General features: G+C 38.1%; 1 protein-coding gene across 2 annotated transcripts in view; it reads right to left on the minus strand.

The window, feature by feature from the left end:
- The window catches only part of sema4gb (sema domain, immunoglobulin domain (Ig), transmembrane domain (TM) and short cytoplasmic domain, (semaphorin) 4Gb), a 118,113-nt gene extending 99,813 nt beyond the window's left edge, over window positions 1–18,300 (minus strand). For both annotated transcript variants that reach the window (XM_055150276.1, XM_020918213.2), the window contains exons 1-2: window positions 18,206–18,300; window positions 6,442–6,716 (exon numbers count right to left, since the gene is read on the minus strand). Coding sequence is in view for 1 of the 2 variants with exons in the window: in XM_020918213.2 (XP_020773872.2) it covers window positions 6,442–6,592 (151 nt within the window). In the remaining variant the exon portion in view is untranslated. The remainder of the gene's footprint in view (window positions 1–6,441; window positions 6,717–18,205) is intronic.
- Window positions 18,301–18,437: the final 137 nt, after the last annotated feature.

Below are 18,437 nucleotides of genomic sequence, written 5' to 3' on the forward strand. Positions count from 1 at the left end.
TGATTCTTGTGAGCTTTAAACTATGTTAGAATATTGTTTGTCAAACATTCACATGTTTGAGTAATCCTATATTATTAGTATGTTTAAATCTCCAAAACTCAAAATGCTCTGTTTCACCTTATGAAGTTATTTAGTGGTAGTGGTAGTCTGGTTAACACTTATCTTTTACTTTTAGTTCAGTAGACATGTGGAAGTGGAGAATTTCCTGTCTTACCACATGACATCACAATGTGGAACAAAGTCTTACCAGTTTGAGAGAAGAACTTCACTTAAATATGCAGGGTTTGTGTGCTAAACATTTGTGAACGAAACAAAACATAACTCCAGCTATGTTTTTGATAAGGAAACAACATCATAACAGTGTAATATGGGCCCTTTGATGCTCTTTTGTCTGTTTAAACTGTGCACTGCTGAATAAAAGTAAAATAGCAAATGTAATCAGTGATGCAATACTTTTCAGATTAGACACAGTTTGATAAGTTTCCAAAATTCTGCAGTCCTGTATTGTACATGGGAAATGAAAATACTAGCTCCTGATCCTGTATGACATAATTACATTTAAAAATGTGACAACAACCAGCTCAAATCTAAAAGATAATGTACACATTGTTGTAATCATGGTATTTCCATAACAATTCTCTTGTGTGGTGTGAAAATATTCCTCCATAGCAGAAGTGCAAGTGGGTGTTAGGGACAGGTGGGCAGAGAAGTCAAAATGTGCACTCAAGTAACTGTACACGCAACAAAAACAAATATTTCGTGACTGTATACTGCATATGTAATGTCAAACAGAAAACTTACAAAAAACACTTTTAGCAACTGAATTAACTGGACTGTAACTAACTGTACATTTAAAAGTACTAATTACTTTTTAGTGTGAAGCACTTTGTGATTACAGGTTGGTGAAAAGCACTAAATAAATACTTCCTTAGCAAACGTACTGTATCTAATTCATAATATTCTTCAGATGTAATAATGTTCTGTGTATCTTAATAAGCTCCAACTTAAACAAGGCTTCTCTATCTTCACTTAAGCAGTCTACAGTTAGACATTTTTATCATAAATAATACTGAATTTTAATTGTGATTGAGATTCATTTAATTCTAATTATCAACGCTTATGGGGTTATATAATTTTTTAAATGGAGCGTTTTACAGCTAGACCTCTCAATAAAAGCATGTTTTTTAGATCATAATTTAGAAATTGGGGCTATTTTTGGGTTAAAACCTAACAACAAAAAGTCTGTCTTGTCTATGTTCATGAAATCAATGTTGAAAGCCATCCTTTTTTTTTTTTTTTTAAAGAAAAAATAAGTTAAATTTGAAATATATCAATATGAGGAAAAATACTGTAATTAATTTTTTGCCATATCGCTCAAGCCTATCCTAAAGTCACACTCAGAATGTGACTATTATGAGATTTTTGTCATAAAGCTTTTAAAATTACATGAAAACGGAAAAATCATGGCCCTTCTCATTACTCACGTCAGATTGAGCAGTTTTTATGTCATTTTAATCTATTTAAAGCTCCAGAAATCAGATAATAATCAGATTTTGATGTGCAAGTGAACTTTCGCCAGTGAAAGTTCAGTCTTCTTGTCCTGGTCTAATTACAAAAGTGTCAGAGGTGCTGATTATGTCTTTGTATTGAACTTAATCACTTCTAATGTCCATCCGAAGCCTTTATCAGCAGTATCTTTGGTCGCGGACACTAATCAAGCCCTTGGTACTTCAGGTGTACCTCTTTTAAAGGCCCTCTCGTCTATTGTTTCATTAGGAGTGTTTGCTGAGCCGTGTGATCTAGGACAGGACTAGAGAGAGAGAGAGACGATTAATAACTCAGAGGAGGATGGAGCTGTCTACAGGGCCAACTTCAAGATCTGTGCCACTTCTCGGACAAAAAAAGGAAAAAGGAGGAACCCAGGCTGCGGCAGACTGACAAATAAGGTCAAAAAGATGTGTGCAACTGTGTGTGTGTGCTGTTGGGGCATTTGGGAATATCTGGACTGACAATGTTAAAAGTTTTTCTCAGGTTTGAAAAGTAAAAATTCACTACAAATCAGTATCTCAACCATCTTCATACATTTTTCAAGATATCAGCCTCGACTGGTCTGACGGGCGCCTGTCATGTGAGTTTATAGTCTACAATCCACAAAGCGCTTTGTATTACTGTTATTAGTTTACTAGTTTATTTCAGTGTTGTAGACATAAAACACAAAACCAGGTCTATATCATTATCAAACAAAGACAAAACAAGGACTAAATATACTATCAGACCTTTAGATATCTACAGGTATGTCATATTTACATCACAGAAATATTGGTTTTCTAAAAGCATTTACAGGTGCTTATAAAATTCTCCCCAGCAAATCTGTCTCTAAACTTTATAAAGGGCTGCAAAAACAAAAGGGAAACAACACATTTTATGTTAAATCTAAATGGGAAGAGGAGCTGAATATTGTTTTATCAGAGGGTGATTGGCTTTTGATGTGCAGCACACTACAAACAACAAAAGGTGGCGGGAATTTGGGTGGATTCTTTATTACTCCTCAAATGACTGAGTTCAAGGGTTTGATTGTCATTGTTGGAGACAGTGTGGACGCTCAAACGCCAATCACTCTCATAGTTTTAGACATGTACAAACTTAAAATCATTCTGGGACAATGTGTTTGTAAAAACAGAAACAATCTTGACTTATGTTGTCCCCAAGGACCCAAAGATATTTTGTTAGGCCTTCTGCCTGTAGAGGTGATCAAAAAAGTGTACAGATACCTTTTTAAGATTCTGACATTGGCATCAAAAAAAACAATAACGCTGGCTTAAAAAGGACCCACCGTCAGTGAATCAGTGGCTAGACATTATAGAAGAATTATATTCCATGGAACGACTGACTTTTTCTGTGACTCAAAGGACATTTGTTCATTAAATGCTGGACAAAATGGTTGAAATACAAACAAAAAGAGACTTGATTCACCCTTCAACATCCTTGTTGCAGTGGAACAGCACCCCCAGCTTTGTATTGGTTGTATTTTGTTTGTTTGTTTGTTTGTTTGTTTGTTCTTTATTACACAAAACAAAAAACTGAATAAATAAATAAATAAATAAATATATATATATATATATATATATATATATATATATATATATATATATATATATATATATATATATGCAGCTGCCTCTTTATAAACCTTTATGAGTTTATAAACTTTTATGAGTTTATAAGGGACCGATGCATTTCTGGGTCCCTGTGTAAGCCGCTCTGTTCTCTATGACCAGGTATAATTCTAATATTTTAGCCCTTATTCATGAAAATATCCAGATTCCTAAATCATTGATCTTTTTAGTGTCTCTATCTGACTACGAGCCCGGCACCGGTTCACTGTCGCAACACACTGAGCTTCACAGCGCATTCTCGTGCGCCCTAGTCTTTGCCAACAGGTAATGAATGTCTCCTGCTCCTGTCCATTCACAAAAATGTCCAAACTGTCACACAATTCAGTTTTTCGTAGTTTCTCTGCTTGGCCATATCATTGCGCCTCGAGCCAAATGCGCGTGACCGCGCGCTTCCACCTGCAGGGTCAGGTAATGCCCCGTAACCTCTTCATTCATAAAGTTCCAAATTCTTACGCATCTGTCCCTTGTAGCCGCGCTGCTCGGCTGCACTCGCAGTACCAGGACCTTTACGCACAGTGGTGCGCCTTCAACAAGAGGATTCTGCCACTTCGACCAAAGGATAAAGAAATGTCGGAGAGCAGGGACGTTTGATAAAAAATGGAAATGGCGCTACTCTGACAATAACACATCAATATCGGAGTGATGGTATGTCGGATCGGCAACTGTAAAGTTATGTTAGCTAGTAGCCACTCACCTTCATAGTTGTAGGTGAAATTTTCAAAAAATAAACTGTCCGTTGTCCACTTTGGAGTGGGCTGTGATTCAATGTTAATCAATGAGACGATGTATGTCGGAAAAGGATATTTTCAGTAAATTTATAAGGGACGTAGTTTATGTAAACAACTTTGGTTCGTCCATCGTGAGTTCAATCAACAGAGTGACAATTCACCGGAAGTAGGCGTGCACAAAGGTCACTGAATGCGGAAGTACTACGTATCAGCGTGATAATAGTCTATTGTTTACAACCGCAGTGGTGAGCAACACTGAGATTATATTCTTTTTACGGACAATCGGTTTGAGTCTGGATTAAAAGGACTTTTATTAGTGCAGACTTGTGATGTGAGGAGGAGCCTGTGTGAGCCGTGAGTGTTGGAAATATATCGACTTTGAAGCTAGTTTTGGCTATTTGTTATTAGTGATTAGCTGCTGTAGCTCTCGCACATAAACAGGCTATTTTCTATTGGCCTATTGTAAAGTGACTATATTGGCTGTATATTTGCTACTGGATCAGCACTGATATGTAAATGAGCTGTGAATAGATGTGTGAATGATCCACATTTATGCATATAATTAATTACCGCGGTGCGCACGTTTTTACGGCTAAAGGCTAATAGCGGTAGTTTCTTTACTAGCTAGGAGTTATGGGTCGGTCGCGATCGAAGCGGCTCTTAGAGCCGGCTCTTTGAAGCGAACAACGGGAGCATGTTTCTTATTGGGAGCCGTGTTTTCTCTTTTTCTCACTTTTTCTCTTCAAGCCGCTTGTAGATCCGTAGTTTGACAGCAGCAGCGGCTGAAAAGAAAAGTGCATATTTGGCTGCAGTTCAGCATAAAATGAATAAACCAGGACTAATCTTGGGCTCGAGTGAGGGAAAAACCAAGTCCCGACACTCAGTCCTGGTTCAGTTCTGGTTTAGTCCTGTTTTACACATGGTTTAAATCTGTTTTAGTCCTGGTTTAGTCCTTTTTCAGTCTTGGTTCAGTTTTGGTTTAGTTCTGCTTGCAACAAAACAATCTCAAGAGTCGCTTGGGAGCCGAAAGAGCCAGCAGCTTTAGTGAGCTGAGCCAAAAGAGCCGGTTCTCCAAAAAAAAAAAAAAACTGGAATACCTATCACTAGTAGCTAAAATGTGATGCAAAAATGCCATTAGGCCAATCTACTGTATGTAAATATGACGTAAAGAGTCAGAATAACAATAAATGTTGCCTAAATAAACCCAATTTAGAATCCACTAGAGCCAAACCTAAGTTTTTTTAACAATTCAAGATTTACAGTGAATTTTTACCTCACTAAATATATCTGCGATTATATCGGCTATCGGCAGCTCCTACTCCCATTATATCGGTTTCATATTGGCCACAACAAAATCCATATCGGTCGGGCTCTTTTTACCCCAAAAACTGTATTCAGTAAAATGATTCAGTAAAGTTTTATATAAACCTGTGGGAAATACTGAGAACATTTATTTATAGTATTTTGTTACTTTTCAGAGGTGGCCACACCAGACCGGTGGAGTGGACAGTGGGGATGACGTGTCCTACTCCAGGTCTAGACGAGAACACAATAACAAACTCAGCACAAAAACAACCGGTAACCCTCTGGTTCCCTTGTGAACCCTTAACCACTGCACCACAAGCACCCCCACAACTATATTTACACACATACTGTGTGTAAATATATTTTTTACCACAAGACCATTAATAATTCACATCTAAAACAGGACTACACCTGAGCAGAGTCACAACAAAATCACACACACAAGCCAATGAAAAAGTACCAAAAAACTCAAATTAGGAATGAAACAAGTTCATCTATTAATCAAAAACAAATAAATACTGACATAATTGTTAATTTAGTAATGGTAACATTTTTTGGATTACACACAGACTCCAAAACATGCCAAGAGCTGAAAGAAGAGGTTTTTGTAACTCAGATAAAGCAAAAGTTAAATCAAAATTACTCATGAAACACGTACCTGTAGTGTTTTTAATGAAAAAAACAATTTTGCTTGTCACAATTTGAGCAAGTATCTTATATTCACGGGCCAAAGAACCAATCAAAAGAATAAAAGCTACATTAAAGGTCTTTTATTACACAAAAGTGATTCTTATGAGCTTTAAGCCATGTTATAATGTTGTTACCTCCTGAAAATCAAAGCTGGAGTTATGTTTTGTTTCATTCACACATGTTTAAGTAATCCTTTCTTATTAGTCAGCCTGCATCTCAAAAACTCAAAATGCTTATCATGTAGAGGTAGTTTTCAAGTTAAATGCTACCTTTTACCTTTTGTGCAGGAGAAATTGGGCAACTCCAGGTATTCTGATAAGGAAACAACATTATATCATAGATCAGAAAAATAGTGTGATATGGTCCCTTTAATCAATTAGTAAATAATTACTTGCAGCCTTAACTCAAATAAACTAAAACTTAAAGACTGATTCACCTTGTATTCATTTCAGACAGACAAACAGCATTGCAACTTATCAGTAGTCAGTTACAGTAGCATTCCCATTGAAATACATTGCACAATCCAGGAGTGTGTACCTCACCTTTGGCAAACACGGTGGTTCTTGGAGTGACGTCGAGATCCAGGGAGGAGCTGAAGGGGAAGGCCCACAGCTGTGACCTAGCAACCACCAGAACCAGGCAGATCAGTGGAGACAGGAGATCTGGTCCCATGGCGACCGCGGAGCTCCACATAAAAGGCTGTTGCTCTGTTTAGTTTGACAGACGCATAAAATTCAAGCTAAAAGTGTTTCTGTCTCCAAATGAAGTCACAGAGGCAGCTCCGGCAGTTTGTGATTATCCTCCAGCAAAGAACAAGCTGTGCAGAAAGACAAAAATAATAAGGTTAGAAATTTGGATTTAGAAGACGTTATTAAAATATCTCCTACCGTGACACATTGAATCAGCTGTTTTTGTTTTTTTTTTTGTTCATTTTGGCTTGCATCAGTTCAACCATCGACTTGAGCTTCTTTTTCCTCAATGATCGATATCCTTTCTCAGTCCCTCAGTGCAAAATGGCATTCGAAAGTAGTTAGCTTTGACTCAATGACAATTTCTCCTTTGGTTTTAAACACTAGAGACAGCGCTTTAATCTACATGCTAACAACAATAAATTACACTGCACTTAGAAGTAACCTTTAGGTGAAGTTTTAAACTGGATGAATGCCCTTCCTTATCAGCCTTTTTAACAGAGAAGCAGTGGAGTAAGTCAGGCCATAGCTGTTAACATATTCAAAAAGTAATAGTTTTATTATTAGGCCTGTTTCGATAATTCAATACGTGACAGATGGAGCAGTAATGTTTCGAGGTAAATATTAATCATGTTACTTTTTTTTTGCACAAGTGGGAAATGTTGGGTTACTTTTCTGTACTATGATGAGATTTGAGCTGTAAAGGGTTGAATTATGAACTTCTATGACTCATTACAGAAACAAACTAAGTATTTAAGTGTTGATTTCTATTATTTATTTATTACAGTTCATGTTTTAAACAATATTGTACATTTTGATGGTTAAGCACATATAACGCACTTTTTTGTCTCAGCTTTCCATTTCCAGTTTGAGGCTTTTTCCCACTGAAAAGAAGGTATATTTTGTTTCTAATTGTTAATCACTGTTAGCCAGGCTGGCGTCCACTCAATTTCATTTCTCTCCAGCGACTAGATCAGGAATCAGAATACACTAGACAGTTTGCAAGAACCCCGGAAGTGCGAGTTCGGGCACCAGCCAATCAGCGAAGAGCCATACATTCTGTGTCGTCAACGATTCCCAAGGATTTAAAGCTGGAACAAAGAGAATGAGAAAGATGAAAGACGTTATTGCCCTTCTTCCTACAGGATTTGGGAAAAGCTTAATATACCAGTTAGCCCCGTTAGCAGCGCATTACATACGTCACGACCAAATAGCAGCAATTGGTTAAATAAAAAAGTACCCGCCTATGGTCGAACAAACGAATTCTAATGCTGTGAGGTCAGACCAAGCCCCCAGGTTCCAAAATGACCGACCATTCAAGTCAATGGGCCAAGCTCAGTGGCGCATGATCCCAGATTAGCCTAGCCCGGCTAGGTACTTCCGGTGGCTGTGGGCCGACCGAGCATGCGTAGTAGTGCTCTTTTCTCCCGCGGGCACACACGAATGCATGCATGGTGCACGGGTTCGTGTATCACGTGATCGCTTTGACCAGTCAGAGTGAGAGGAGCTAGAGCGGAGCAGAGTGTAGCCCAGGGGTGGGCAAACTTTCATTCAGATTCATTACATTCTTATTCACATTAACCTAGGACTTCACACGCGGGCTACACGTATCATCACTGCTGTGAAAGATTCAGAACACATAAAACTGTTGAGACCTGTTCCACTTCACACCACGAGTGAATGTAATGTGAGTTCACCGTTTTCGAATATGACTGGTAACAGCTCAAAAACAAAGCTCACACCATACAACCACAAATATACACCTGTGAGTGTGGTAAAACCTGACCCCAAAATGTTGTACACCTTAATGATAACAACTCAGAGTCCATAGGTTTCCTTGATTGATTTTTACCAAGTCAAAATGGAAGCAGTACAGTCTTATATCTTAAGCACCAACTACTTCACTCATGGTCCGAATAACTCCTGTAAGAACACTTTTCCATAAAGCATTGCGGCCAACATAATACGCCGCAACTCAATGTATTTATAGTGCGCATCTACTGGGAAACGCTGGAAATGCATGACAAATAAAACATCAACAAGGTTTATTATTGAAATTTATTCCAGTTCGGCGGGCCGGATTAAAAGGTTTAAAGGGCCGCATATGGCCCCCGGGCCGTAGTTTGCCCACCCCTGGTGTAGCCGAAGCTAATGATTATAAAGCATTTGTTAAGACAACTGAAGGATTTTGAGCTGAGAAAAAGCGCATGATCTAAAAATAGGTAAAAATCGCCACAAAATCCGACATTTTTGAAAGTTGTAGGTGCCCTGTCAGCCCAACACGAGCAGTTTGGGATTACATCTATGAAAAAAATCTTCTCTCGGCCCATGGGATTTTTTCCGCTGTAGTACCAGTGAGTGTCCACGACGTCAACTCGAGGCAGCTACAAGCTAGCAATACTGTATCCAGTTATTTTAATAGATCCATGGGTCAGACGGTTTCCACAAAGTGAAACCAGCTGATGAATCAGGCTAAATCACTATAGCAGCAGTCCTAATTTCTCATCATTCTGAAACCCATGGTTTGGATTGTATGATGTGCACTTAGTTCTATAATATATTCTTCCAAAATGTATTCTACTGGATTGTCCTAAAGGTCTCGTATACAGACAGGTAATGGAAATATGCATATATACAGTTTACAATGCATCTTATTAGTCCCATGTAATTGCCAGGAACATCTTGCACAAATACATAATTCATTTCACAATTCATTTCACATATTGCCTGTATGAATCTGTTCATGAGAATCGCTGCCCTACAGTTATATAGCTACAGATGAGCATCACCACTGCAGCTGGTGTGAATAATGGTACTGAAGGAATCTGAGAATCAGGAAAGGCAAAAATATTTTTAAAAATATTTATCTTGGCTTGGGACTGGAATAAACACTATAGTCATTCATCTCATTGTACTTTGATAATTGTTTGCAAGGATAATGTCCATGTGTTGATATGCTGTCAAAACATAGACTGTATAAAGAAGTGGATTCAGGGAGTGTGATGTCGCCCATAACGTTCAGCTCCAGTCAAATGAAGCTCATCAAGGCTTGTAGTTATGGGGGTGAATTTGGAGGGATATGAATTTATTAACAGAAAAAATAGCAAAATAAAAACCCCAGTATCATGTAGAGTGGGTTAATAAAAACATTTTAAGATGAAAATAACGAGTCTCACTGCAGCAGGCACAGAGAGAGGGGTGACAATTTTTCATTGTAAAGTCAACTGGAGCCAGAGTCAATGGAGCTGTAAGCGCACCCATGAACAGCTCCAATTTGGAACACGGTGGCTAGCAGCTTTGCTATGTCCAGTTATTTTATACAGTAGGGATGGGTATCATTAAGAAGCTGCCAATATGATACATACCTTGATAAATTGGCCATGATACAATACATATCTCGATACGGTGCACTTTCAATTTGATACGATTAGATATAATATATTTTAAATCGATTCCATACGGTTCAATAAAAAATAAAGCCTAAATGATGGCTGTGATACTAAAAGTCTTTATTAAACCACTTCTTGTGCAAAGTTCATAAGAAACACAAACATTTTAATCATCAAAACAGTGAAAATGTCAAATGTGTCGCATAAACGAGTTTCCTTCCTCTGAACAAGCAACAAAACTGTAGCTCTGTAACAAAATAATTTAGTAAACTATACCAAAAAATACTCTTGGCGATATATCGATACAGCAGCCCATGATATCAATCCCGAAGATGTTGAAGATGTTGTTACTCTGCCTGGAATGCTCCACAGTTTGGAGATAAGATGGTATCTCCTCTCGCCCATGTTACAGGTCAAATCACTGAAGAGGCAAACCTGGTCGAAACATCTGTACTTGAATAAATGGCATGATAGATAAGTTTAATGTCATACTGTAAAAGATTCCATGAAAAGAAATAACATCTCCATGGAAACACGCAGGCGGTAGACCCTTCATTAGAAAAGTTGCAATAATTAACCTTTAAATTAGCTTTTGAGTAATCACCATATTTCTGTGATATAAAACTGCAACATTCAGCCTCTTAGCTTTCTCCATAAAAAGTCCCCTAATGACTCTAATTATTGAGCCGCTTGTTTATTCTTTCACAGAAGCACAAACAGCTTCATTTCTGTGTTAAATTTCTTGCTGACCGACCTAATTACTTGCTGATGCTCATGATCGCACATTATAACATCCAATTAGTTAAAATTTTATACATTTTGACTACGCTAGATGAAAGGAAGCATTAAAAAAAAAAACATTGTGGCTATCAAGCGTTGTAACCTTGTAATCTTTCAACACTGCACTTTGGTTAGCCAGACTGCACTTTGGTTAGCCAGACTGGCGCCACCTAGTGCCTCCACTCAATTTAATTTCTCTCCAGTGACTAGGTCAGGAATCCGAATACACTAGATGGTTTGCAAGTTATAGACTGCATACCATCAGCCAATCAGCGACGAGCTATGAAGCCATGACGTCAAACTCAAGCATCTGTCAGGTCCCTTTTGTGGTACAGCACAACAGTAAACAAAGCAGTCGAGATGGATGTAGATGAAGTCATACATTCTGTGCTGACAACAATTCCCAAGATCGAGGATTTAAATGCCGGAACAAAGAGAATGTTTGATGAATTTTATCAAGGGGAAAGACGTTATTGCCCTTCTTCCTATGAGATTTGGCGCAATACATACCTCACGACCAAATAGCAGCGATTGGTTAAATTTTAAAAAAAGCACCCACCAACAGTCGAGCAAACTAATCCTAATGCTGCGAGGTCACAAAGTGAAACCAGCTGATGAATCAGGCTACTTAAAGGTCCTATATTACACAAAACTCTGACTCTGCTTTAAGTCATATTATGATGTAGTGTCCTCATCACAAACATATCTGGAGTTGTGTTTCTTTTCATATACATGTATTTGACTAATCCAACGCTCAAAATGCTCTATTCCACCTTGTGATGTCATCGAGGGTTTTTTTTCAAGGTAACAGCTCCTTTTCCCTTTAGGGCAGTAGAGATTGGCAATTCTAGGGCTGAAATCATTCATATGATTTTAATGAAGGTGTATGGACTTTTAAAACACAGTGGAGCACTCTCTGTATTACCACATGACATCATATGGTGGTACAGAGTATTGAGTTTGTTGAGTTTGAGAGAAGAATTCAGCCTAAATATGCAGGATTTGTGTGAATGAAACAAAACGCAACTTCAGTTATGTTTGTGATGAGGAAACATTGTAACTTAGATCAGAAAATAGTGTACAGTAATATGAGCTGTTTAATAAATAGCTACATGCACTAGATAATTGTGAAGGATAAATCTGAGCCAAATCTCTATCAGGACTCAAGAGGGTCAGGAGCAGAGTGGATCTAGTCTCTCGCTGCACCGTGACTGGGGGAATTACAGGCCCCGTCTCGTTAGCGGCAGTTGCTAATCGCTAACGGTCTACAGCACAATGAGGGGAATGACCTCTGTGTAAAACATTGGGGTGCTCAGCCTGGGAGATGAACAAGACCGGAATGTGAAAGAGTTAGAGCTGCACAATTTGGGAAACATATCTAATTGCGATTTTGATTTAAGCTGTGAAAAATAGGATTCTGTTCAAATTTCATGTTTTAAAAGTCCTATATTACACAAAATGGATTCTCTTTGCTTTAAACCATGTTAGAATGTTGCTTAATCAAAAAGCATAACTGGAGTTGTATTTTGTTTCATTCACACAAGCTTGGAGATGTAGACAGACTAATAATAAAGTAATACTCAAAGCTCAAAATGCTCTGTTCCACTTTCTGATGTCATGTAGTGACAGTTTTCACATTGGCAGCTACTTTGTATCTTTTGTTTGGTAGACATAGGAAATTCCTGGTCTGAAATCATCCAACTGATTCTAGTGAAGGTGGGTGGAGTGGTATCCAAATTTTGATACCGTTAAACCTTCTCAGGATTTTACCAGGGTCAAAATGTTTTAGTACGACTTTGGTAAGCTACAAAGCTGCACCACTATACGGTCTATGTGTGTGACCTGCAGACTTATAATCTCTAAAAGGTTTTACATGAACCATCTCCAGCATGATACACACACAGAACAGATTCACTGTCAGCAGCACATCCTCTGTCACAGAAAGAACACACACATTCTACTGAGTCGAGTCCTTTAGTTCAACAGAAGCTGAACCGCATCAGCGCACAAGGAGTGAGCTGGTTTTATCAGAGCTTTATAGTTTACACAAATGAGCCATGTGACTTTAAGTTTCGCTTCTGTAAAATGTAAACAAACGTGGCCTGAAGCCAAAATGCTGCTAAATTGCAGAAGTACTAGTATTTTTTTGTGACCAACTCACTTGAGGCCAGACCTGCCATCTTGTCTTGGTCTCCCTTATGAGCGTCACGTGACAACGGAATGAAACTAATCGAACGTCATCTCCCCAAGAAACATTATAGACACTATTAGTTTTAAATCGTGATGCATTAAATTGAAAATACAACCACACATTCATTTGTGCTGAGCAAACAAATTTAGGTATCAATAAATTATAATATTATATTAGGTCCTTATGAGCTGCAGATTTTTTTAATGACGGTAATGAAACTGATACATTGCTACTTTTTGATACCGTGGGACACAATAATACTGTATTACCGCCCAACCTTACTTCCTGTATTCCCACATGACATCACAAGGTGGAAAAGCATGCTTTTAGTTTGAGAGAGAACACAGCATGAATATGCAGGAATATGCAGGGTTTATGTGTTAAACATGTGTGAATGAAACAAAATACAACTCCAGGTCTGTTTTTGAGGAGGAAACAACATTATAATAGAGATCAGAAAATAGCAAAACATGGGCCCTTTAAACATGTCCAGAAGAATTCACAAAAATACTGACATATGAACTGACAAACTAATACAAGAATCACATTTCAGAACATGTTTGTACAAATATAAACTACCAGGTTAGCAGTTTTTATGCAGAATAAGACAAGATATTTTGTTGTTTGTATGGGAAATTGTGGTATTTAAAAATTGCAGATTTGTGATTTAAATTGTGATTTAAATTGAGATTATGATTCAATTGCATTTAATCTTGCAGTCAAAGCATGTCCCTAGTCCCTACATCCCTCATCTGGGTATAACTGCTCAACCACTTATGCCTACAACACAGCCAGTTAAATATTCACTCACCAATCAGACAACTGCCAGTTAAAACCAAACCCTACTGCCAATATGCCCCCCAATATGCCCCCGAGCAAGGCACTTTACCCACAATGCCAACTCCAAAACAGAAACAGCATCCACCATTCAGCTAAGTCACAGTGGCAACCCTCACTTAATAAAGGGATAAAGAAAGAAGAAATCCCACAATCATAATAACTCTTCACTGTATTTGGTTTTCTCTTCCAAGTATGCAACAGCTATGCCATCTGCCTCTTAGCGTGTCATAATTTGCATACTTGATTTGGCCAAGATTTTCGTCCGCAAGATGTCCTACTCAAGTGGTTAGCGTCCCAGCAAGGAGGTTTAGGGTCTGATGCCAGAAAGTGTATCAGACATTTTCTCCAAGGGCAAGAACAATTGACAATTTTCTACGGTCACAATTTGATTTTATCACAACATGTACTTGCTTTGTATCTTTATAATGCCTGGTTAATCAAATCAAAATCTCAATTTGAATGAAACGCTACAATTTTTTAAGCACCACAGTTTTCTTCATAAACTGTCTGCATAAAAACTGCTAACCCTGTAGTTTAGTCATGTACATATAAATCTGCTTTTAAACCATTTACCATTTACAACATGTTCTGAAATGTGATTCTTATTTTTTCGTATTATGCCAGTTCATATTTCAGTCTTTTTGTTATTTTTCCTGGATGTGAAATGTGAACTTAGAGCAGAATATTAAAACATAAATTGCAAATCTAATCACAATGTTTGTCAGAAAAAGGCATATTTTTTCAAAAGCATGCAGCCCTAGCAGACAGGCAGCCGATATTTGTGCTTTTTAGTCAGACTTAAATCTCCAAAATATGCCGATATGTTGTTTGGGGCTGACTACCTGACTGAAGGAAGAACATTTGGCTTAATTTCAAGGCATTGCACAAAATGTGACTCCATAGCTCTCTTATGGTTTGCAGTGAAATTGGGTTTTGGATAAGTTGCAGTTTCAAATTATATATTTTTCTGGCTCTACATGAACAGCCATCAGTTGCTATGGTTTCTGAACAATCAGCATCGACCATGAAAAACGTATATTGGTCAATCTCACGTTAAAGCCACTCACCACTCACTCACAGCCTGACAGGAATTGATCAGTGAAGAGGAGTACAGTGGAGAGGAGTGCATTGGAGAGGAGTACAGTGGAAAATCACAATATTAAAATCCCTACAAAACAGCTATTTTATCACACTTTTAGATGACAATTAAAGGTACCTGTGTCTGTTTTCCCATTTGAGCAAGATTTGCACAGATACGGTATATGTTTAAGAAGATCTTGAGATCAAAATAGGTCAACTGCCTGCTCTTGGCATTTAAAGTTTTACTGTTCGATAATCAGGAAGTGTGCCATTAGAAAGCTAGTTGTTGTTAGATTTATAATATTAATTCTGGATCATTGCAAACAGTTTAAAATGAACTTGTTCTATTTTTCACGTTTTTAAGACCATCAAAATCAGTCCTACACCTTTAAATTTGAGATCACTACGCAGAGGTGGGGACTTGAGAGTCGTGACTTGGACTCGAGTCAGACTTGAGTCACTATTTTTAGGACTTGAGACTTGGACTAAATGGACTAAAACTTGGGTCTCGACTTGGACTTGAAGGATGATGACTTGGGGTTTGACTCAGACTTAAGGCCTGTGAATTGAGAAGACTTTAGAAGCACTTAAATCTGAATTATTCCAACCATAATGATTCACACTAAAATCTTGTCAAGACATTTAAAAAGGAAAAATGAACTTACAAACTGTATAAATACTCTTATATAAATATACCATGACTTTTTAAGTACAATTTAGTTTAAAATTCAAATAAATCGCAAAAATCTAAACTATAATTTATACTTCGGTTTAAAGACTTGAAATGACTTGAAGCTCAAAGCAGACAACTTGGACTTGACTTGGACTTATGGGCCAGTGACTCGAAACTTGACTTGGACCTTTCTGTCTTTGTGTTGGGACTTGACTCAGACTTGAAGTCAAAGACTTGAGACTTACTCGAGACTTGCAAAACAAAGACATGGTCCCACCTCTGCCACTATGTAGCCAAACCCAATATGTTCTCTCTTGTGACAAAACAGCAATTATCCAGAATGTCCCCTCCAAGCACCCATACATGAATACTCACGAGCCTCTCGTAAAATTTTAAAATTAATTGCCTGAACATCATTTAACAGCTGAACATGTAGTGTAAAATGTATGGTGGAGATGTTATTGCTTTTTCTGGAATGTTTCACCATATGGCATTAAACGTTCTATCTTCATGGAGATCAAACCAGACCAACTTACAGGTTAGATCTGTGGAAAGTCAACTCCTCTTAGAGTCAGAATGTCTGTTGTAATTTAATAAATGTATGGTACAGCTGTTTAATATCATATTGTGAAACATTCCAAGCAAAACAAGCAGGTGACGGACCCTCCACCAGAAAAGTTACACAGTGCACCTTTAACATCAGCTGTTTCCCACCTCTAACCTTCACTGTCCCCACTCATCTGCCTTCAGCTCTGTTTACATGCATAGACAGGGCATTGAAAAAAACAATGTTGCTTCATTGATGAAAGGATGGAAACTCCACAAGGAAAGGTAAACAAACACATGGCTTGGCAGACCCCCAACTATTAATACATCATGAATGAAGAGAGATGTGAAGCAACTAGCAAGGACAATCAAACAATAACAGCTACAGACGGTCCAACTCAGACCCAGAGACTCTTTTCCGAGTATTATCGATCTTAAGCAAAGTTCAATACCTCTGTCTGTCAAGAACAAAATGTCAACAACAAAAAAAAAACATCATCACAGTCTTTGTTACAGGTACACAACCGAATGTAATTCTGTGTCAAACAAGTCTCATTCGTCTACAATTTATTTCAAGTAATTTACCTTCGGATCAATAATGTTTGTCTAAGTCTAAGCTATAAATAAATGTTGTTTTTACTGACCTGTTTCATGAATCTTTTGGTTATTTTATTGAGCTAATTCCACCTAATTAGCCAAAGGAATGTTTTTTTTACAACTATGAAACGCAAACTGGTAAATAAGTTCAGTATGCTTTTTATCTATTGGTTTCAGAAAGATGACAAATTAGTACGGTTGCCATAGCAATTGACAATTAAAAACGATATATATCTTGTGAATGGGTAAAAAGGGATGGGTAAAAGTCAAGTCAAACTGTGGGGCATGTACAGTACATCTGGTGGTCCACAAGCTTCTTATCCAGTCTGGTGCCATCTAGTGCCTCCAGTCAATTTCATTTCTCTCCAGTGACTAGGTCAGGAATCAGAATACACTAGATGGTTCGCAAAAACCCCGGAAGTGCGAGTTCTGGCACCAGCCAATCAGCAAGAGCCATACATTCTGTGTTGGCAACGATTCCCAAGATTTAAAGCCGGAACAAAGAGAATGTTTGGTGAATTTTATCAAGGGGAAAGACGTTATTGCCCTTCTTCCTACAGGATTTGGGAAAATCTTAATATACCAGTTTGCCCCATTAGTGGAGCATTACAAACGTCACAACCAAATAGCAGTGATTGGTTAAATAAAGAAAAGTACCACCAACTGTCAAGTGAACGAATTCTAATGCTGCGAGGTCAGATGGTTTCTACGAAGTGAAACCGGCTGATGAATCAGGCTACAAGCTTCTATCTTGTATTGGAAGAGTCAATTTAATCTATGTTTTTATCCTCCTTTAGGTTTTTTCGTGGTTAGAATTAGTATCAATGGTTAGACCTCCTTTAGACCAGGTTTATTCCTGGTTTAGACCTGGAATAGAGCTGATTTGAAACTGATGTTACTCCCAAAGCATTTTTTTTTCTAGGTGGTACTTCATGTGAAAACTTTGAGAGACACTGGTATAGCCTACATCCACAACTGACCTAATTATTAACCTAGTTTCCATAGCTGGTAACCCGAGTTAATTTTCTGCCATATCAAATCAAAAGGAAGTGTATTCCTTGGTGCAGAGCTGCTTGCACAGATGTAGGCTACCACTTTCCATTTTGCGTGTAGACTACTTCATCTTCATCAAAAGTGAAAAACGCGGTGTGCCATAGTGAAAAAACGCGCGTGCTTTATTAGCGTTATTAAAAGTCTTTATCAAACACCCTGGCTACTTGGCAGACACTCGTTAACAATTTTAAGTGCCCAATTACAGTTTGTATTGCAGTTTGAATAATTGATGAAAGCACTTTGCGTTTACTTTCTCTTGCCAAACTTTGCTAAATTAACGCAACTGTGTCATGTGCGCTAAAACGTGCGAACATCTGCTCCCGCCATGTGCACCTGTCCGACCTGGACTGCACCAAAAGCGTGCAGTGCCGTGCCGTGCTGACCTCAATAAAGACAACCACTTTGCAAGAAAAAAGTACCCACGAGAGTCTTGGATGAAAGAAATAACATAATAAAACAAAGATTTACCTGTGTTTTTATTCAATGCCAAACATGTCGGGGGAGTCCTCTTCGTCTCGCGTTACGAGTCGTAAATGCTGCAGCCTCTGTTCTCACTCCTCCTCCTCTTCTCTCTCTCTTTATCTCTCTCTCTCCTTCCTCCTCTCTCCATCTTCCTCTCTCCCATGGCCAGTCACTCTCTCTCAGCCTAAAGATTAAGTGTAAATTAGATTTGTGCAGTAGCTGTTCAGTGAAATATATA

Source organism: Boleophthalmus pectinirostris, unplaced genomic scaffold (genome assembly GCF_026225935.1).
Source record: "Boleophthalmus pectinirostris isolate CB_2022bp ecotype Guang Dong unplaced genomic scaffold, ASM2622593v1 HiC_scaffold_14, whole genome shotgun sequence".
Lineage (NCBI taxonomy): Eukaryota > Metazoa > Chordata > Actinopteri > Gobiiformes > Gobiidae > Boleophthalmus > Boleophthalmus pectinirostris.